General features: G+C 40.0%; 2 protein-coding genes across 2 annotated transcripts; both read left to right on the top strand.

Annotated features, from left to right (window-relative positions):
• Positions 1–3108: 3108 nt before the first annotated feature.
• On the top strand, positions 3109–4921 carry LOC110681427 (ferrochelatase, mitochondrial-like). The gene is made up of 2 exons (XM_021857169.1): positions 3109–3297; positions 3846–4921. Exons 1-2 carry the CDS (start codon positions 3143–3145, stop codon positions 4804–4806), a joined length of 1116 nt encoding a protein of 371 aa, XP_021712861.1. The 5' UTR covers positions 3109–3142; the 3' UTR covers positions 4807–4921.
• A 6708-nt stretch (positions 4922–11629) lies between these two features.
• On the top strand, positions 11630–19020 carry LOC110681428 (regulator of G-protein signaling 7-like). Its single transcript, XM_021857170.1, has 6 exons — positions 11630–12069; positions 12185–13188; positions 13251–13364; positions 13433–13558; positions 16107–16398; positions 17996–19020. The coding sequence occupies exons 2-6, from the start codon at positions 12287–12289 to the stop codon at positions 18053–18055; spliced, it is 1494 nt and encodes a 497-aa protein (XP_021712862.1). The 5' UTR covers positions 11630–12069; positions 12185–12286; the 3' UTR covers positions 18056–19020.
• The last annotated feature ends 3462 nt before the right edge of the window (positions 19021–22482 follow it).

The following is a 22482-nucleotide window of genomic DNA, read 5'->3' as shown; positions in this document are numbered from 1 at the left end:
ATGTAGGCGTACTATGATGTAAAGACATTGAACTTCTTGTTAGACTCCACAAACGTATATTGATATCATTGCGGAAAAGCGTCGAGAATGAATTTCAGCTATTAAGGGGTCCATTACTAGCATTGAAACCCAATTTTTAATCTTTAACTGTGCAGTGCACCAAGTGCACCTTACTACAATAGATCAAATCTGGTCGCAGTGGTTTATGTTCCGAACAAAAAAAAAAGTGCACCATAGGACGGGACGCTACTGCCATTATGAATTGGGTGCAAGATCTTTGATGGATGGAAAAATCAGTGGGGGTTTTGTACAAGACACGACCACATGACGTTAACTACGCCATGTGATTTGCTGATGCATTTGAATTTCAGTCAATAGGGTAACGACTGTTTATTTCGTTCTCAAACGCTAACAGTTGGCGCCAGCGGCAAAAAGTACAGACAACAACCTTTTGAACATTCAGTTTCTCTCACTGGCCGCTGAGCAGCGACACTGTAGTTTGTATTCCACTCACTGATCGCGCTACGCTGGATTCTCAAAGTTCTCAAACTTCAAACACAAGCACATCCCAGACAACCAAAATGTGCGTATAACGAAATCACCTGGAGGCTTTGTATGTGCAAAATTTCACTTATAAGATGTCGCGAAAAGGCCTTCTACGTACAAAAGTGGAGGCGATATGCGTGCATATATTATGTGATGAATAATAACATACAATGCGAGTGTATAAATAATCTACCGAACTAACCTGTGCTCTTATGCGACTTAACGTATGATAACAAATGTTGATTTGACAGCTGCTACGGATTGATTCGATTTACTTTGTACGAGTGTACGAGACGAACCAAAATGTACAAATGAACTCAGAAAAAAAGTGTTTTATGCGAGGAAATTCATCAATCTTACGAGTTTATCCACAGTGTTTTGCGGGTTTGATGTAATTAGTATGAATAAACGAGTTATAACGTGAACTTTCATGCGATTTCTGGTTGTCTGGGATGAAAGAATGGTAGTCGAAAACTGCCAAAGCGTATGGAAAATAATGAAAAACGTGAATTACAAGCAATTAGGAAACTGGATCGAAAAAGTAGTGATTAGAAATCAAGCGTAATGTGAGTACATAAGTTTTTGTGTTAAGTTCATGTTATTTGGTACTTTCTTTGCTTCAGGATTTCGTTTTTACTTCAACTGAAATAGAGCCATCTATTGCCTTTTCAGCTTTGAATATCACCCTATTGTCATAATTGCAACCTTCCTTTAGTTACACTGCCCACCATAAGTATGGAATCGCTTCACCTAGTATTGCAACACCCCAGTTGAATATTGCAGCACCCCCCAAAAAGTTTAGCATCACCTAAAAACAATAATATTTATGATTTAATATCTCGGAATCCTTACTTTCTACAAAGTTGCGGTCTTCGGCAAAGTTGTTCAGCGTTTGTTTCATGAAATTTTTAATACGAAATTTTGTCGCTACGTGGCGCTAGTGTGCATGTAACTTGGTCAAATTAATTATACTCTAGCTCATGATTCCTAGAAATATTGTGTCTTCAGCAAAGATGTTAAGAGGCTTGAAAGCAAATTGAGAAAGCATCGTTTAGTTTGCAATTTTGCTGCTACGTGGCGCTAGCGTGCATATTATTTGGTAAAGTTCTAGCGGGCTATAGCTCATGAAACCGACTACTTAGAAAGTTCGTGTCTTCGGCAAAGTTGTTACGAACCTTGAAAGCAATTTGGGGCAGCACTATTTAGTTAGCAATTTTGCCGCTACGTGGTGGTAGTGTGGATGTAATATTGATGTCATTTAAAGCAAGTTCTAGCTCTTGATCCCGACTACCTAGACAGTTCGTGTATTCGGCAAAGTTGTTCAGAAGCTTGAAAGCAATTTGAGGCAGCAATGTTTAGTTAACACTTTTGCCGCTACGTGGCGGTGGTTCCAGGTCATTTGGCCGAGCCGAATGCCGTTTGGCCGAAATTGAAAATCAATTGTGAATTGTCAAAAAAGTTGAAATTTAACGTAGCATAATGTGAAAATTGCCGGTGCGAGAGCTTAAGTTAACCCCCAAAAATGATAGTTCGCCTTTTGGGGGATTTGGTCCACTGGCAGGGAGTCAAACTGGTTGTTTGCCAGCAATCTGTTGTACGCCGCCGAATGATAATGCGCGAAGAAGCAGGAATCTGCTGCTTTTATAGTGTGAAGTGGCGAAGTGGAAGTGGAACGCAAATGAAGCGTGGACTGCTTGAACGTGATTGGTTGCGTAAGAAAGGGGTCGAAATTTTCCCAATTTTCAAAAGTTTATTGCCGATAATCAATAGTTTTCTCCATTTCTCCAAATTGTTGTATAAATTTTGTTGGAAAAATTTTGAAAATCAATCGATATATGGCTGAGTTATTAGCGTTCAAAATCTAACATAATATCGTGACGGTCGCAAAATGTGAGATTTTCAATCGACATCCAGTATACAGTATCGGACATATAAAATGCACCAAAGCCGTTTTTCCATACAAAATGGTCAACTTCAGAGAGCTATATCTCCGCCGTTTCTCAACCGATTCTTCTCATTTTTTCTGTGACGAACTACAAATTATCTCAATTTTTGATAACTATGAAAAAAGTTTTGTGAAAACTATGGGTTTAAAAGTTACAGATAGGTTGAATTTTGACATAAAAAATGCACCAAGACGAAAAGTGATGTACCAGACAAACTATGCATCGTATTCTTTCGGTATCTTCAGCGCACTTGGTCCTTATCTCTCAATGAACAAATGCGCTAAAGACACCAAGATGCTACGACACGTAGTTTTTCTGCTACATCACTTTGTGTCTTGGTGCATTTTTTATGTCAAAATTCAACCTATCTGTAACTTTTGAATCAATATTTTTCATACAACTTTTACATTACTTTTTGAAACTTGAAGAAATCTGTAGTTCGTCACAGAAAAAATGAAAAGAATCGTTTGAGAAACGGCGGAGATATAGCTATCTGAACTTGACCATTTTGTATGGGAAAACGGCTTTGGTGCATTTTATATGTCCGATACTGTATTTCCGTAAGACGTAGTTAACGACAAGAAGCACTCTAATAAAGATGAATAATAATAATAATCATCAATATTCTACCTACAGGCCCCCTGACTCAAATGCGGCAGTTTAGCCTGCAATCGGCCAAACACTCCAAGCCGCGCACGGCCATCGTCATGCTCAATATGGGAGGCCCACAAACTACGGATCAAGTGCACGACTATTTGCTCCGAATCATGACCGATCGCGATATGATTCAGCTTCCCGTTCAGAGGTAAGTTCCTATTGAGCATTCTCAATAAAAAAACGAAACAGCTCGACAAGTTCATGAAAACTGTACTGTCTCGTTCAATACGGTACGTATTGTAAGCCTAAATGTACAATATTGAACAGGATTGGATTATGTTGGCTTTGTCGATAAGTGGAGACCATGAGCGGTAAAGGTTTAAAATATGTTTATTACACTCTCCTTCCAACACACGTTTCCATGATTCTCGCCACTTTTAACCTGCAAATAAAGAATAAAATAATAAGTTAATTTGTCCACAGTTCAGGAAGCCTCTTCTGAGTCTTTGGCATCCAGTATGTATAACATTGAAAGCACTGCAAATATATACCAAAAGTTATCAAAATGATGCATTAGAATGAAAAACATCATTTGATATAGACACAACACTAATAATATTAGCTGAAAATAGATCCCTCATGATACAAAAAATGCTAGTATTTGTAATATTAGAACTTGTAACTAGAAACTTGTGGCTAATATTTTAAGATTGATTATACTACAGGGGCCTGATGATAAACCGTATAAAATTTCAGCAAGCTCGGGCCCTGGATCGCCAAACGTCGTACCCCCGAAGTGCAGAAGAAGTACGCCGAAATCGGTGGGGGATCCCCCATTTTCAAATGGACCAACATCCAGGGTGAACTGCTCTGCAAACAGCTGGACAAAGTGTCGCCGGAAACGGCGCCACACAAGCATTACGTCGCCTTCCGCTACGTAACCCCCCTAACGGAGGATACCCTGAAGCAGGTGGAACAGGATCAACCGGAACGGGTTGTCCTGTTCTCGCAGTATCCTCAGTACAGCTGCGCGACGTCCGGTTCTAGTTTCAATGCGATCTACACCCACTACAAATCCAACAAGAACGGACTGGCCAACGCCAAGTGGAGCGTTATCGATCGCTGGGGCACGCATCCCTTGCTGGCCAAGACTTTTGCCGACAAAATCCGTAAGGAGTTGGAGAAATTCCCCGCAGAGAAGCGCAAAGATGTGATTCTACTATTCTCGGCCCATTCGCTCCCGCTGAAGGCGGTAAATCGTGGCGATGCGTACCCCTCCGAAGTCGGGGCGACCGTTCAGAACGTCATGGAACACCTAAAGTACTGCAATCCGTACTGCTTAGTGTGGCAATCGAAGGTTGGCCCACTGCCCTGGTTGGAACCGTTCACCGAAGATGCCATCAAAGGCTACGTCAAGCAGGGCAAGAAAAACTTCATCCTGGTGCCGATTGCGTTCGTCAACGAACACATCGAAACTCTGCACGAGCTGGACATCGAGTACTGCCAGGAGTTGGCCCACGAGGTGGGCGCGGAGAAGATTGGTCGAGCGGCAGCCCCCAATGATCATCCCTTGTTCATCGATGCCTTAACCGATGTGGTGAGCAGCCACCTGAAGGATGCCAATGCAGTAAATCCGAAATTCCTTCTGCGGTGTCCATCTTGTGTGAACGCCAAGTGCTCATCCAGCAAACAGTGGTACCGGGAAATGTGCAATTAGTAGTGGGAGGCATTTTTTGAACTGTTCGATTTAATGGTGAAAAGGCGAGTTTGCTTTGGTTAGTTGTTAATATATTTTAAGGAATATAAAGAAGAAGTTGATTTGCACGTAAGTATTGAAGTACAATTTTTTTTCGAAGTTAAGTGAATATCACTTTCCATTGGTAAATTGGCAAACATAATTTTAGTAGTTTAAATAAGCCTGTATTGCAGTAGTTCCCAACATTTTTGACATCTGTGACCTCCTTTGAAATTTCACAAACATATTGCGGATCCTTAAAAATGGATGTTCTTGAAATAATGTTTTATGTTATAGAAACCTGCCATAGCTCTCAGTTTGATTCAACAGATATACCTACTTGTCATTTGGCAGGTACTAAAAAAATCACGTTTGTCATCCAACGCTCATAATGTGAGCATTCAGTTATGCTATGGAGAAATCTTTTAAGTTTTAACCCAGAAATTTGAGTAATAGCTAAAACGACACCTATTCTCAATGGATTAGCGGACCCAGGGCGTCATGCCCCCCTAACGGTTCGCGGACCACCGGTTTGGAAACCTTGCTATACTGAATGACAACGGAGAGACTGCGGTGAAAGAAATACACGTTATTCAACAATGCTACGATGAAGAGTAGATCCTCCTCCATTTCCTACACTGAGCCAGAAATTACGTACGCATTTCATAATAGAACGCTTGTGAATTGATTTCTAGACTGTTTTTTTCTCTTTCATAAGATTCTTATGAAATACAAAACGTCCGATATTCACAAGAAATTATTGTCGTTATCATTAGAGATCTCATGAATATCTTCACTGAACCAGAAATTGCTTTCATAAGAGAATGCTTGTGAATTGATTTCTTGACTGGTTTTCTCTCTTTCATATAAGATTCTTATGAAACACAAAACGTTCGATATTCACAAGAAATTCTCGTCGTTATCATTAGAGATCTTATGAATATCTTTATTTTCCTAAATTCAAAGAGTGGTTCTCTAAATACATAATTATCGTGAAGAATTCCATAATTGATATCTATGATCCTTCACAAGAGCATCTTATGATGTTATACCCATTTATATTATGAACGCAATGATCGATGGAAGTTCACAAGTTTTTCTTATGGGTCTCATTAGATGCTTCTTATGTCTTTATTCTATAAGAAATTCGTAAGAAATTCTTACGCGTTTTTCGATAGGAAGTCGACCGTTTTTCACAAGTGTCACTTATCATTGTTATACGCGCGCTTATGAATCTCTATCGTGAATATTATGTTATTACCATCGCTCCACGTAATTCATAAGATTTTCGTATGAAATTGTTAAGAAAATCGTACTCCATTAGATTGTCTTATGAAAGCCAATGATCAATGCGTATGATAACCAAAAAGAGTATCTTATGAATTTATATCTGTCTATGTAATGAGTATTGTTTCATAAGTCTATTGTGGATTTTTATAAGATTCTCGAATGAAAAACAAAATACTTCTTATGTCGTTATTTCATAAGAAAAACTTGTGTACCTCATACGTTCCGTTTCCTCAGTGTTCATTTTCCTAAATTCAAAGAGCGATTCTCTAAATACATAATGGTCCTAAAGAATTCCATAATTGATATCTATGATCCCTCTTAAGAGTATCTTATGATATTACAGGTACCATGCCCACACAGTTACGGATCACCCACAGTGACGGATCACTTTGGCGTTCAACATCGGATAACTCGCTCAAAACATAAACGTTGACGAAAAACATATTTTTCCCATGTTATACTATTTGTCTTCTACCATTTGTAATGTTAAGCACAACATTCAACCGCTAAATAACGGTGTTTTTGACAAATGTTCAGTTGGTACCACACAGCTATCATTATATGGTCGTTTTCTGTAAGAAGTGCCGTCAGCATTCATAAGCTCCCATAGGTGGTAAAATTCAAATGTTATAGCATGTTTTATGCTCATTCGCTTCGATTTAGAATGAATTCATCTTTGGAAAACATTTTACATGAATTTTTATTCAAAACACCGAATATTAGCACTTTTAACTAGTGATCCATAATGTGGACCAGGAAATGATTGTTTACCACGGTTATGGATCACTTCCAAAGAATGTAGATTTCTGCTATTTTATGCATTGGATTCCACATTTTCAGACAATAGCACTAAGGATAAAACTAATAAAACATCATGGTTTGTAAATTTCATATTTTAGCAGGCAAAAATGGGAGGAAAACTTGGTGTGGAGCGGAAACAGTTCATGTCTCAGTTACTACAATGCAGTATCACAATAAAAAGGGCATTTTACCCTTGTTTCCAGCTCTAACACTGCTATTTTTGCAGTAATATATGACACATTGTTAACTTTCGCCATACCATGCAATACAGATGCATTGAGTTGAAAATCTCTTGATTTTGCGCACTGATCCGTAATATGTCACAATTTGATCCATAATATGAAAATTGATCCATAATATGGTTTTCAGGAACCGACACAATTTTTAATTTTTATGCAATCCTATGTAAATATTACACTCAAAACAGTTTACTAACCGAAGTTCCAATTTGAAACGATTCGATTCGTGCTTTTAAATTACAATTTTACGTTTTCCATGTCGTTTTATTGAATTTTATAGGTTGGACTCCACACTATTTGATCCATAACTGTGGGGTCATGGTATGTTCCGTTTTTATCACGTTCCGATTTTGTCACGCTCCGATTTTGTCACGTCCCGATTTCGTCAACAAATTATTCCGTTTTTATCAACACACAAAATGTGATTTTTTTTTTATTTTCCAAATGTTTAGAATATAAACTAAATACTTATTATGAACCAATTCAAATCCTTTTCAATAGCCTCAGAGTTGAATTTTCGACATTATATTAGTGTAGAGCACCTTCGATACATAGTAGGTGTCAAGTCATATACGATTCAACAAGGTTTGACTCGTTCTTATCCACTAATTAATTGGTGTTTTCAAACTGAGCATGGTCTGTTGGACAAGATAGACTCATCCTTCAGAAATTGAGAGTTGCTCTGGCCACGTCCTAGCAACAACTGGAATTTGTGATTAGTTGAATACGTACTTAAGAGAGTTGCAGAGATTTCTCCTTTTTCTTATATAACATGACATCAGTGGTGGAAAGAATCATGCCGTTTACGCAAAATGAACCAATATTAAGCAGGGTCCACGCTCACACGCTCACGAACCAACAGCGACCGATTTGGTCACAGAATCTTGCATCGGAGAACCAGAACAAAACAAATGTAAAAAGAGCCTGATTGCTGGATGAGCAGAGTCTGCTCACAGCCGTTCTTTTTTCCGTTCATAGCTATTTTGTGAATAATTAGATGGATTATGATTATAATAGATAGATTACAAACTAATGTACGACAGTATTGAGAAAAATGACCAATATGTGGTGTTATTGTAGAAATATCACAGGGAATCGGACGCGTGATTGCATGTCAAAATAAAATGATGTGATGCCCTTTACAGTATATGTGTTCGGGCGATCGTGAACAAAGAAAGTAAGAACGCAATCGCACAAAATGAACCACCGATGCGGTGGCATTTTTCTGGTGTGCATGAACATACTCTGTTCACCGTTTTACAGCACTGCATGACATCAAAGAATTTTCTTCGTAAATTTGATAGACATAGGGACTGTTCATTAATTACGTAAGACAATTTGGCGGTTTCTCGTCCCCCCTCCCCCTATGATATGATTTTTTTATGAAAATAAAACAAATTTGTATGGCACGTAAGATATCTCAAATCGATTGAGATTTGGAAAGGTTATGGCAATTTGTTGTTTTTCGACGTGAATATTGTAATTTTTGATCAAACTTTCGTTGCATGGAACCAATTGAAGATAAAATCTTTTTCAATATTTTATGTAAGGGCGTTTCTAGGCCTATCATAAGGTTGCTTTGAGGTGTATTAGTTTTTGCATAGATGCTTGAAAACAATTTTTGGCCCATAGTGGGGCAAAAGTTCGAATCAGCGGGGCAAAAGTTCGACCAATTTATAAAATCACGGGAAAATTTGCAAATTGCCTAATATCCACATATTATCTTCAAATTCAGTTAAATTTGTCTGATCGTGTGAAAATTATCACCAAAATTTTTCATTTCCACATAGTTTTGTGAAAAACTGCTGTTTTTGAATATATTACAATTAACCCGGTTTTGGGCAATTTTTTGATGAAAATTTAGTGTGTATTTTTCGTCAAACTTAAGTTTACGGCTGGTGTAAAGTATGCCTATCATAAAAGGATCGATATTTTGTGTTTTAGCTAGCGAACTTTTGCCCCACCGGTGGGGCAAAAGTTCGAATAAGACAATTAATTTTAAAACTGTTATAACTAAAAACGGGTAAATATTTTGACACAAGTTTGTTCAGCAAAATTATAGCCAATACGCTGAAGATTCAATGTATGGTATTTGTTTTGTTTCAACTGCTATTGTTTTCCTGACAACTTTGATTATATCACTTAGGTCGAACTTTTGCCCCACCTTACTCTATTGATTTATTACAAAATCATATTGATTGATAGGGTCTGCAATCAACTTTCATTACGAATCTGTACACACTTAAATTATTTTACGGATTCCTGTAAAATCTCAACAGCTGAACAGTTCGGTGAAATAAATTAACGGAGTACGGTAAATTTTTACAGTATTCCGTTAAAAATCACCGGAATCCGTAAAATTTTGACGGAATTACGGTGTTTTATTTCACCGAACTGTTCAGCTGTTGAGATTACGGTGAAATTCACCGTAAGAGCTTAGTGTGTAAGAATGAACAATCTAAAGCTCCTAAACATCAATACTGCGGATTTATATGATAAAATGTGTATTATCCTGACAAAACTGCAATTTTCTTTTCAAATTTGTAAAATATTTTGTATAAGAAAATTATTCCGTTTTTGTCAACTGAAAATTGCCGATCGTGTTGATAAAAACGGAATATACCTGTATATCCATTTATATTATGAACGCAATGATCGATGGAAGTTCACATTTTTTTCTTATGAGTCTCATTACATACTTCTTTTGTCTTTATTCCATAAGAAATTCGTATTATTATTATTAATATTATTATTATAGATTTTCAAGAAATTCGTATGGAATTCTTACGTGTTTTTTTATGTTTTTTTTTCACAAGTGTCACTAATCATTGTCATACGCGAGCTTATGAATTTCTATCGTGAATATTATGTTATTAACATCGCTCCACGCATCAAATTTTCGTATGCAATTGTTAAAAAAATCGTACTCCATTAGATTGCCTTATGAATGCCAATGATCAATGCGTATGATAACCAAAAAGAGTTTCTTATGAAACTATATATGTGTATGTAATGAACATTGTTTCATAAGTCTGTTGTGGGATTTGATAAGATTCTTGAATGAAAAACACAATACTTCTTGTGTCGTTATTCCATAAGAAAATCTTGTGTACCTCATACGTTCCGTTTCCTTAGTGTAGTGGTGATATTTTTCATTCAGGTCCATTAATTTGCTTAGAAATGAGGAGCTACACACTCGATTACTAATGGCTTTTAGGGCGAGATCACACGTTATGCGAGAATTGTCGACTCGCTCCCATCCGATTAACATTAGCCATCTCACGTCACTTGAGGTGAGAGCGACTTGTCTCGACTCACACGCCGCGCAGAATAAGCACATCTATTTTAGAAACATCGAACATGGGGTTCTATAGCAAACGGTTGAATAGGGTTATAATTTAGAGATGATCGGGTTTCACATTTTTCAAACCCAAACCCGAACCGATCTTCGGAATCCGGATGGTCTCCGGAATTATGAGACTCCATTTCGGACGAAACTCGTAACATGATACGCGCACAACTTTACTCCTCGAATTTACGCTAGTGAATGAACTTTTTCCTTCGTTCCGCGAAGCGGTTGGAAGCTTTCGCCGTCTTCGTTCATTTCTAAAAGCTTTTAACGTCGCAGCATCAAGACTGCTGTCGTTCGCTACCAACACAGGGTTGGACTTATCATAAAGTAATCGATACACAATAAACAAAATGTAGATAAACTGCCAAACAATTCAATAAGTTCGAAACTGGTTCAATAATGTATTTTATAGTTCATTTTATTTGATCCAACCATTTATTAGTAAAGTATTTATGATGTTCTTAATTGTAGATTATTTTATTTCATTTAGATCAAACACTTATTTTTCTGCATATGGGTACGACAGTACCCGACTTATGTTTTTCCTTCAAACCCGGACCCGACCCGAACCCAAGACAAAAATTTAAAAGCGAACCCGGACCCGACCCGAAGCCGGAAAATTTTCGCTGTTCAAACCCGAACCCGACCCGCAACCCGAAGAAGTTTTCTACGAAAAACCCGAATAGAACCCGAGTTCGAAAAGATTATGAATTCATCGTTTCTGATGCATAGGGAAGTTTTCCGGTTGATATTTTGTCAACAATTATCCCCAAACCCGGATTGGACCCGATGATTGGACATCATTCTTTACAAAAACCTTCAGAATATTCATTTTGAAAAAAAAATCTCCGTCAAGCAGCACCGTTTCTATGGAAACTGTGCCGAGCCGATAACCTGATGAGGGCCAAGTAAAAATGGAGCAAAGGACAAAACTGAATCATTACGCGTGAAACATGCTTAGCGTGTTTCTTATTTGAACGAGAACAAAAACAGAGCGAATGGTGGCGACTCCCAACCACCCACCCAACTTGTATATGGAAAATCCAAACATTTTCCCACCCCCTGTTGGGTGTGCGAGAGACTTTGCAGACTTGAGAGCGCACCCAAGTGAGAGAGAGAGAGAGAGTGAGAGAGTAACTGCAGCATAATCGACTGTGCGTTGATGCGAGGGAAGGAAAATATGCACACCACGTGCGGGGGGAGGCGTGGGTGGTCGCACGAGGCGTGAGCATACATACGGGCTGATATTATAGTAATTTAGGAGCTGTTTGCTCCCGTTTTTCGTCGTCTTGACCTCTCGCTTTTTGTCTGCGATCAACCTCCTCCCAGGGACATCGGCACAGCATTTGGCGAGCATTAGCAATGACAGATGGAGAAAAATCAATTTCAGGACGGATGCAAGAGGAAAATTTTCGCGAATCGAGCTAAGATGTGAAAATTTTGGGTGTTTTGAAGTTCATTGCTGTGCTAGTGCTTGGGCGTCTACATCTAGGCGTTTAGAGTTTTCCTGTTCTACAGGATGATTACGACGAACGGGTTCGATACGTGAAAAGTTTTAAACGAGTAAGTTGTAGAGCTTGTACTTGGTGGGTGGATCGCCTCCTCTGGAGTGTTATTCAATTACGGGAGTTTTGCAGTTCAACAAAAGTTGGATTTGATGAGTTTTGATGTTTTGCAGCATACCTTTTCCCCGCAACAAGTTTTATCGGGACTGCGCCTGAATCGCGTAAATTTTAAGCAAAGGAAAATTATTACCCATAGTAGACATCCTGGGAAAACGATGGTCACTAAGAAGACGGTGGACATAGAGAAAGAAAGGCTAACAAAGAAAATGTGTTCAAATAGCAGTATGAGTGGAGCAGGTTCCGGTGGTGGAACTGGTCCTCTGGTGAGTTTCAGTGCTGGAACAACCCACCATGCTCCTCATAGCCAAGATGCCCCGAACATTCTTGTGTACAAAAAGATGGAAGCTATCATTGAAAAAATGCAGGCCGAAGGCTCCGGAGTGTCCGTGCGCACAGTCAAAGCCTTCATGAGTAAGGTCCCGTCGGTGTTCACCGGAGCTGACCTCATCACATGGATCACTCAGAATCTGGCCGTTGACGACGTAACGGAAGCCTTACATCTGGCTCATCTACTAGCTTCCCACGGTTATCTCTTTCCGATCGACGACCATCAGCTGACCGTGAAGAACGACGGGACCTTCTATCGCTTCCAGACGCCCTATTTCTGGCCATCCAATTTCTGGGAACCGGAGAACACGGACTACGCCATCTATCTCTGCAAGCGCACCATGCAGAACAAAACTCGCCTAGAACTTGCCGATTACGAAGCCGAAAACTTGGCCAAACTACAGAAGATGTTCTCCCGGAAATGGGAGTTCATCTTCATGCAGGCCGAAGCGCAGAGTAAGGTGGACAAGAAGCGCGACAAGCTCGAGCGTAAGGTACTCGATTCGCAAGAGCGCGCCTTCTGGGACGTGCACCGTCCAATGCCCGGTTGTGTCAACACCACGGAAGTGGACATCAAGAAAGCCTACCGCCGAGGTGCGTCCAGTCTCGGTTCCGGTTCGGCCAATACGGCAGCCAACAGCAACCCGGCGGAAACCATGGCCAAGACAATCAACCTTTTGAAGCAGAAACTCGAGCGACGGACCATCAAGGTGTCGAAGGCCGCCGAGTCGTAAGTGCTGAGTGGATGAGTGAGATTCGAGTCATTACCTAAATGCCATTCTCTCATTTCAGGTACGTCTCGTACTACGAACAGTACAGTGAGTTCGACTACTTCTTAACAGCGCCGGACTATCCGAACCCTTGGCAATCGGACAGCACTGAACTTTGGGACACGGAAAAGCAGGGGTAATCTAGTTGTTCATGGTTAACAAAAGTTTTACGTATTGTAAATTATATTTTATTTCGAATTTCAGCAAAGATATCGCTATGAAACGAGTCAAGCGATGGGGATTCAGCTTGCGAGAACTTTTGAACGATCCGATTGGGCGTGAGCAGTTTACTAAGTTTCTCGATAAGGAGTTTAGCGGAGAAAACCTTAAGTGAGTATTTTGTTGATTGTCATTTGCAATGCCCTATGCTGTATCCCATAGGATCCTTTTTTCTTTTTGTAAGGGTTCGTTTGGGTCCCACAATAACTAAATCTCAGCTCGATTGGTGAAAGAAATTTAGCACCAGACGTTCAAAATTAATGCTGAATTTATTATTGTCAAAAATACATTTGCAAAGAAAACTAGCAAAAGGTTATCTACATACAGCACTGAACATGAATTTTTACCTTGAAGACCAATTCCAACAAGACCATGAATAGATTCTAAGCTAGCAGAAAAAAAGTGATTTGATTTTTTACACAATGTAAGGGATTATTGCTAGGTACCGAGTATGGTAATAATGTAATCAGTGTTGATAGACTCACACTCAAAATCTCAATCAATACGCTCTCCCGTGAGAGCAAACTCATTAGAGATCTGCTTCGCAAATCTCTAACTTGAGATTTTGATGCAAAATCAACTCAATCAACTCAAACCGTAAAAAATAATTCAGTCGCAAAACCCGACAAAAACTCATGACACCCGAATGTTGTTGTTTACGTTAGAAAGGATTACTATAATTTTACCAGACTAACAAGAAATTATTGCCGTGTGTGAGTAAACTGTGGGTATACGAGACAATGAGTCAAAAAGGTGAGCCAACTCATCCATGATTTTTTGACTGCTGAGTTGCATGATTGACAACTCACGCATGAAAAATCTCAAGAGTGAGTTGTGAAAAATTGAGTTTTTCACAACACTGAATGTAATACAGTCGCCTCTCCACATCTCGATATCGAAGGGATCATCGAGATAGGGAGAGATCGAGACATAGAACAAATTTTTAACGAATACTAGATTGAAAATCACTCCGTTGCCAGGAAAATCAAAAACAAACAAATGTCATTTCGTCTTCGCAAATTGTTTTGAATCTCTAAAATCTAGTCTAGTAGCCTTTGATAATGGGCATATCGACATACGGAAAGAAAATTGGGAACGAAAATCACATCGAGATAGGGAGATATCGAGATAAGGAGGATATCGAGATATGGAGAGTGAAAATGTATGCAGATTGAAGGGACCGAAAAAATCATCGACATAGGAAGAGATATCGAGATGTAGAACATCGAGATGTGGAGAGTCGACTGTATTTATATTACCTGTTCTGACCAAATCGCTGTGCACTTGATCCGCCCACCTAGCACGCTGCGCTACACGCCTTCTCGTACCAACCGGAATTGAGGCGAACACCATCTTTGCACGGTCGCTGTCCGGCATTCTTGCAACATACCCTGGCCATCGTATCCTTCCAGCTTTGGCAAACCTTCTGGATACTGGGTTCGCCGTAGAGTTGGGCTAGCTCGTGGTTCATCCTTCGCCATCCTGTACCTACAGGTCTGCCACCTTTTCAAATGTTCGGCCGACAATGTCCATATCATCCGCGAAGCAAACAAATTTACTGGATCTCGTAAAAATCGTAACCCGGCTGTTGAGCCCAGCTCTCCGCATAACACCTTGTAGCGCAATATTGAACAACAGGCACGAAAGTCCATCATTTTATCGTAGTCCCCGGTGGAATCCAAATAAACTGGAATGTTTGCCAAAAACCTTCTCACAATTTTGCACACCTTCTATCGTTGCTCTTGTCAGTCTCGTGAGCTTCCCTGGAATGCTATTCTCGTCCACGATTTTCCAAAGCTTCTTCTTCTTTTTGGCGTTACGTCCCCACTGGGACAGAGCCTGCTTCTCAGCTTAGTGTTCTTATGAGCACTTCCACAGTTATTCACTGAGAGCTTACTATGACAATGACCATTTTTGCATGTGTATATCGTATGGCAGGTACGAAGATACTCTATGCCCTGGAAGGTCGAGAAAATTTCCAACCCGAAAAGATCCTCGACCGGTGGGATTCGAACCCACGACCCTCAGCTTGGTCATGCTGAATAGCTGCGCGTTTACCGCTACGGCTATCTGGGATTTTCCAAAGCTCTACGCGGTCAATAATATCGTATGCCGTCATGAAATCGATGAAGAGGTGATGCGTTGGGACCTGGTATTCACGACATTTTTGGAGGATTTGCCGTCCAGTAAAGATATGGTCCGTGGTCGAACGGCCGTCAACGAAGCCGGGTTGATAAATTCCCACGAACTCGTTTATTACAGGTGACAGACGACGGATGATCTGGGATAATACTGTGTAGGCTACATTTAGAATGGTGATCGCTCGAAAGTTCTCACAATCTAACTTGTCGCCCTTCTTGTAGATGGGACATATTACCCCTTCCTTCCACTCCTCTGGTAGCTGTTCTGTTTCCCAAATTCTGCCTATCAGACGGTGCAGACAAATGGCCAGCCTCTCCGGTCCCATATTTATGAGCTCAGCTCCGATACCATCCTTACCAGCACCTTTATTGTTCTTGAGCTGGTGAAGGGCATCCTTAACCGCTCTCAACATTGAGTACATACGCGCCAGGGATGTATTCGATTTATCTTCTTCCTTTTAATAAGCAACAGATTTTCCTGCAGATCCGTATTCTAACCTCGTTTCCCCTTTTTGCAGATTTTGGGAAGCGATCCAGCAGATGAAGGCCCTGCCGCAGTCCCAGATCAAGGACGCCGCCAACGCGATCTGGAACGAGTATCTGGCCCCGGATGCGGCCTGTCCGGTCAACATCGACTCCAAGTCGTTGGAACTGGCCCGGGAAGCGATCAAGGAGGGCACCGGAAGCCCGAGCCGTTGGTGCTTCGACGTGGCCGCGGACCACGTTTTCTATCTGATGAAGAGCGATTCCTACTCGCGCTATCTGCGGTCGGACATGTACAAGGAGTTCCTGAACGGGACGAAGAAAAAGGTAAAATCCATACCGAACTTGTTCGGTGTGAAGAAGAGCAACAACTAGACTAGAGTTTCCTATGGGAATTTAGATTGTTTTATTTTTATGCTTTGATGCAACCTGCTTCTTATCCATAGATATTGGAGTGTATAGGATTTATAATTTTTATTGGAAAACTCATGTTGTTCGCTTTTTTTTATTTCTTTTAATTTGATTTTTCAAGTAGGTACCGTTCCTCTAAATTTTGAAGGTTCGACAAAAATTGATGCTTTAGTGCGCGTTAGTGTTACCGTAATTCACATCCTGGCACAATTTGTCAGATATATCATTTCTTCAAGATGTATCTCACGTCTCAGTCTCATGGAAATCATTTATCGGGTGAATTCATGAAGGTATCTTTGACAACATTTCCTGTCTATTGTAATACTGCTTTTAAAAATCCTTGCGGAAGTTCTTATTGAAATTGCTAAAAATATGCTGAAGGTAAATCTCCTATGATTTCTGAAGGAATCTTAGACGAATTCTTGAAATTATCCACTAATTTTTAAGGTTATAAATAGGGTGCAGAACCACTTGAGCACTTCCATGATTCACTTTGACATGGGGGGTTTTTCTCGACCGAATTATCTGAAACTTTGCAACGAGTAATGCTTCAGTACGTCGCACATTGAGGCCAAATATGAGCTCTGTAGCTTTCAAAACACTCCACTGCCGAAGTGAATCAAAAGTGACAAGAATAGGATCCGGTTCCCTACACAAAGAAATTTATGAAAGAGTCCTCGGTGTTTTTAAGATTATGTCATTCTGATGTCTCTCTGATGTCTGGATTATGTCATCCTCATCCCTCTGATGCAAAAACCAGAGAATATTACATATTATTTTATGCTGCGCACTGATAAAACATAAGCTTGTTTAATGCTTGTATGCATAAGGCTTAGAGGCATCAATGATTCACTTGTAGGGTTTCTATACAGCAGCAATAGTACTGTTATTCGTAATGCTATTATAATGCGAATAATTATTTCTGATACTGATTTAGGGCTAATTTTTCATGCTTGTTTTGATAGTTATTCAAGCTCTGATAACGAATTCATCATCAGTTTCAATTGTGGATATTTTCGAATGTCTTAAACCAAGAAATAAGTCATTTGTCTCCATAACTTCCAGTGACGAGATCAGATCCCTAATCGATGTTCTTCAACTGTTTGGTCTATTACTGTACGATTTGTTATACGAAGATCAATTAAATTTCTGTACATATTATTTTCATATATTGTTTTCAGATAGTTATACCCGCCTTTGACTGTATCCACGAGTTTCAGATACACGTTAGGGCATCTACAGTAAAACACACCTAATAATCCATAAATTGAGTTATTGCATGATTTGTCTACATCAATATCAATATTACATTTGCTATCATTTTTGTTCTGTAGCTTTAGTCGAAACAAGCTAAAACTAGAGTAGTGGTAGAATAGTAAGTAGTATATAGACATATGAAGTCGTGAATGTGTTATCCTACTGATATTCAAACGATATACCTTTTACTGTTCCGTTGTAAATGTATGCAAACGTTTATCGACAAATTCAAACGATTCGATTGGATCGGCATCAGACATCGGTGCGAGGACTTCGAATATTCTCTGGCAGAAAAGATACACCTGTGATAAACTAAGCAGATATGCGTGAAACGTATAAGAGGTGGGCTTCTGAGGCCCCCGAAACAGCACAAATGGCAAACTTTGTCAACAAGAGAAGACTTGTTGAAACAATAAATAACAATAGCCCCAAAAACGTGTACTATATAGCAAGAACAGAAACTATTCCCAGAAGAAGAAACAAAACAATATGGTTCAAAACTAATTGTTCTAGAGCAGCAGTAAATGTTCGTGTATAGGAGAATATGTCGTACCTACATTTGAGCAGAAAGCAAACACCTATACCACTAGAGAGAAGCTGAATCACGCTACTAGAAACAATAGTGATGGATGTCCTAGAAGCTTGGCAAATTGTGAAATTTAAAGTTACCAGAGTTAATCCGACATGTTACTAATGCAGAAACTAGAGAACAACGTAGCCAAAAAGCCAAAACAGCTAACTAAGAAATAAGAAGGAAAAATGTTATCAAAACATCCGCGGTAACCCACCATTACTCGAACATATAGTGAGATTTTAAAGTTTGGAACAGCATTTTAGTGGAAATCAAATTTTTAACACGTAACTCTATAATCAACAACATTAACATTTCCGGCAATCTATACCCTTGCTACAACAGTTCTATGTCTGGTCATTGGATTTCTCCCCTACAATCATTCCAACAATAGCAACTAAACCCATTTCTCTGCATTCGCTTCAATACCCTATAAACTGAATCAACATAACTTACAACATACAATCAAACAATATCCAATGCAACTATAACCCTAACCGAAATCAAAGTAGTGAATGATAAAGAAACATTAACTCAATGCTATCGCAGTTAACTTTTCAAGAAAAAAAAAACACGGATATACAACAAACTAGTGAGCATATTGGTCAAACCAAACTTATTAATCAAGTCTATACGTAAAGCTCTCCGACACTACCTAAGCAGAGGAATGCCAACTAATTCAACACCGAACCCGTTCTCGATCTATAACAGAAACATTTCTAACAAAAAACTACAAGACTTATTGTGATTGTTGTTAACGGAAAAAAAAAACTTTGATAATCTGTTGTTTCTACCTGTAGCCCCCCTGCGTACAATTGAATGTGGTTTTCTAAAATTTTCTTCGATCGCCACTTTGGTATCCATATCAGAGCAATCAATCGGGTTTTAAAATGACGATGACTCAAGACGATGACAATGACTATGACAATAATGGCTCATGTCGATGATTTTTTGTGAATGCTGTATTGTTTCAACGCGAAATATTCGACGACTTCCTGCAGAGATTCTTGGGGAACTGCTTACATGATTCTTGATTGATTCCTTTGGATATTCTACTTTCTAGACTCGTCGCTAGATCATCAACAGATTTCTTACTAGATCTTTGAAGGCTTACTTGGTAGTTGCATTTGACACCGAGCATTAACGGGTGATGGTAAACCTGCGCCTAAAACAATCCGCCATCAACGATGTGCGGTACCGACGCCCGACTCGGTGCAATCTAGCATGCTTGGCACAACAAAATATCGCTATAATGCATATGCGCAGCATCGTGAGGAAGCGTTACTAGACAAGGATGAGCTCGGTGGGGACTCTCTTCAAAACCACATGAAAACATGAAACGATATAGAATGAAGCTGAAACAGCAAACCCGAGTACACTGAAGATGAAGAGTGCCAAGAGGTAAAGTTTCTGTGCTGTTCTCCAGAAACATGAAGGATCTACTCTGCCGTGAATCGCAAGTCAGTCCCATCTGTAAAAAGTAGGCATTGAGAAAATGGGCTGTAAAGTTTCCAAACTCGTTTTCCATACGAATATTAAAAAAATTCCAGAGGATTTAAACATGTTCAAATCTTAATGAAACTTTCACAGTTTACTTTTCACCATGATATCTTTCTGAGAAAAATATAAAAATTATGAGAACACGGTTCTTTTTTTGTGTTGCAGGATGCGGAAATCTGTAGTGGGACTGATATGCGGTTACTTTTCATTATGGGACAATTTGACTTGCTGTTTTTTCCTACTTTTTCCGAATAAATCTTATTATCTCATTAGAGCAGCTGAAAGAGCGTTGGAAGATATGTTGAAAACTGAACTCAACTCAATTTTATTTCCAAAGTTTAATCACCGCATGACTTTATCATTATGAGCTTTCACCGATAAAAGCCAATAAAAACTCATAATGATCAACTCAATTTTGACGAAAATTCAGATGGGACTGACTTGCGATTCACGGCAGTACTAGTGGCCAAAACGCATCTCGCGAATGTTTCCTGTCGAACACGAGTTGATTGAAAGGTGGAAGCAGCACTATGATGAACAACTGAATAGCACAGAGGGTCAAGACAACGAAGGAAATGCCAGTTGTCAGTTCAGCAGACGACGGAAATGAACCGGCCAGAGGGACGTTAAGGATACCATTCAACTGCTCAAAAGTAATAAATCGCTGGTAAGCTGAACTGATCAAGCGTGGGCCTCGTGGCCGTGCGGTTAGTGTTGCCAAGCATTAAGCCGCATCGAGTCAAGGGGTGTGGGTTCGATTCCCGCTTCAGTCCATGAAATATATTTCGACTGTGCCACTGTGCGTTGCATGCTAGTCCGTTTTCTAGTGTGGTGCTTCCTTCAAAAGGCAAATCGTCCACTGGAAGCATTAACGTGTCGGTGTCTTTTTTAACTGATCGGCTGATGTTCAGAATCCAAAAAACAGAATACGTACCGCATGGTGCTCTCCAGAAAGTTATTATCAGAAAAAATCTATAACATGAGCATGAGCATGAACATGATTGACCGCCCGCAGTTGCTACTCCGTTATTGCAAGAACAGCTGTGCTTACACAGGGAACCAACAGACACTACTCGGGATCAGTAGCATCCTCCATGTGTAAGTACTGGTGCTCTCATTATTATAACAAACAATACCGGCGCCGGCTGCGTCCAAATGCAGGTCAATTTGGGAATGGGAGGGAAATGTTGACGTGTTACTTGCTTTACAAAAGCCGAGGAGTCCTCTGCACTTCCACAAGAAAACACTGGGAGTTTGGATATGGGAAAGGATTCGTTTTGGTAAACGATAAATATATAATTCGAAATGAATACGTGAGCATATACACGAATGACCGACACTGATAGTGCGGTTACTACGCAAACCGGACACGATACTGATTTCGTTGCTCACTCGACAGTAGCATACAACAGGTTCAACGTTATAAACTCTACTGACGCGTTTTTTTTTTGTTTTTCACCGGCACACTTCGTTTTTTCTTCCGCGCAACGCGAACCGGACACAATGGATCCGGATTCCGTCGCTCGTTCACAAAGGAACATGCAACAGATTCAACGGATACAACATTTCTGACGCGTTTGTTTTTTTTCACCGGCACACTTCGTTTTTTCTTCCGCGTAGCGCAAACTGGTCACAATGGATCCGGATTCCGTCGCTCGCCCACAAGGAGCATGCAACAGATTCAACGGATCCAACACTCCTAATTCGGCAAAGTTAGATTATTAAGCACAAAGTAAAATGTTGGAATCTTCCTTTCTAACAAAGCTCTACTTGTTAGATGCAAATTTGTTGCTGAAAGTCAAGAATTTCTAATCGTGGAACAGGCAGATTTTCAGTTATTATCAGAAAAAAATCTATAACGTGTCAAAAGTACAAATTGAAATTGAAGCTGCGAAAAGAAACCACGTGCTCTGTTTTTGGCACAGATCAGACATTTCGGTGTTTTTTGGCAGTCCATACCTTCTACACAGTTTGCTTCTGTCTGGCCCACTGCAGAACCGTGCAATATGACCAAACCCGAGACACGTAAAGCACGCTAACAGCTGATAGCGTTCAGAAACACTAAGCGGACAAACCGACCAGCCACTTTGATATTACCGGTTATGAGAGACTTTTTCACTGCGTCAACACTCAACAGGCAGTCTGACCGAGGCTACTTGCATCCCACTGGGCCTTCTCTCATGCAAATTGTCATTGAAAAATTACCCAAAGCGCACTGCTGCTGCATGGATAACCTCAGATCTTTCTCCGTTGAAATCTCGTCCACATTTTTAAATTTGAGAGTCGCTTCCGGGCACACGGCTCTTACTTCCACCTTATCCCCCATGACTTTTTCGGCTAGCTGTTTCTAGCTGCTTGGCTTTGACTCCTTTCTTAACTCGAGGATCATCTCAGCATTCAGGATATGTCTGGCTTTTTGCACGTCTTCTGCTAGCTCTTTGAGATCTGGATTCGACCGCATAGCACACAAAACCTCCATGTACGAATCATCACTTGGTTCAGGAATGAGCGCTTCGCCCTTGTTCCGCCCCTCAATGGACACACGATTTTCGGATGGGTTCTTTTTACTCGTCTTCTCTTTCTTCTTTCCGACCACTTTCCACCTGGTTGTTGGATATACCCCAGTACCGGGGGTGTCCTTGTGCTTTTTTGGGCCACCTGGTCTAACATCT

This window comes from Aedes aegypti, unplaced genomic scaffold, assembly GCF_002204515.2.
Source record: "Aedes aegypti strain LVP_AGWG unplaced genomic scaffold, AaegL5.0 Primary Assembly AGWG_AaegL5_hic_scaff_858_PBJ_arrow, whole genome shotgun sequence".
Taxonomy (NCBI): domain Eukaryota; kingdom Metazoa; phylum Arthropoda; class Insecta; order Diptera; family Culicidae; genus Aedes; species Aedes aegypti.
Note: the sequence above shows the minus strand (reverse complement) of the source record. Positions and strands in the feature narration are given on the sequence as shown.

Bases quoted from the DNA above. Each gene is read 5' to 3' on its own strand.
- LOC110681427 (XM_021857169.1), top strand. From the start codon at position 3,143: ATGCGGCAGTTTAGCCTGCAATCGGCCAAACACTCCAAGCCGCGCACG. The intron at 3,298-3,845 runs GTAAGTTCCTAT...ATAAAATTTCAG, and splicing joins ATTCAGCTTCCCGTTCAGAG to CAAGCTCGGGCCCTGGATCG.
- LOC110681428 (XM_021857170.1), top strand. From the start codon at position 12,287: ATGGTCACTAAGAAGACGGTGGACATAGAGAAAGAAAGGCTAACAAAG. The intron at 13,365-13,432 runs GTAATCTAGTTG...TTCGAATTTCAG, and splicing joins TGGGACACGGAAAAGCAGGG to CAAAGATATCGCTATGAAAC. The intron at 16,399-17,995 runs GTAAAATCCATA...GATCGGCATCAG, and splicing joins TGAACGGGACGAAGAAAAAG to ACATCGGTGCGAGGACTTCG.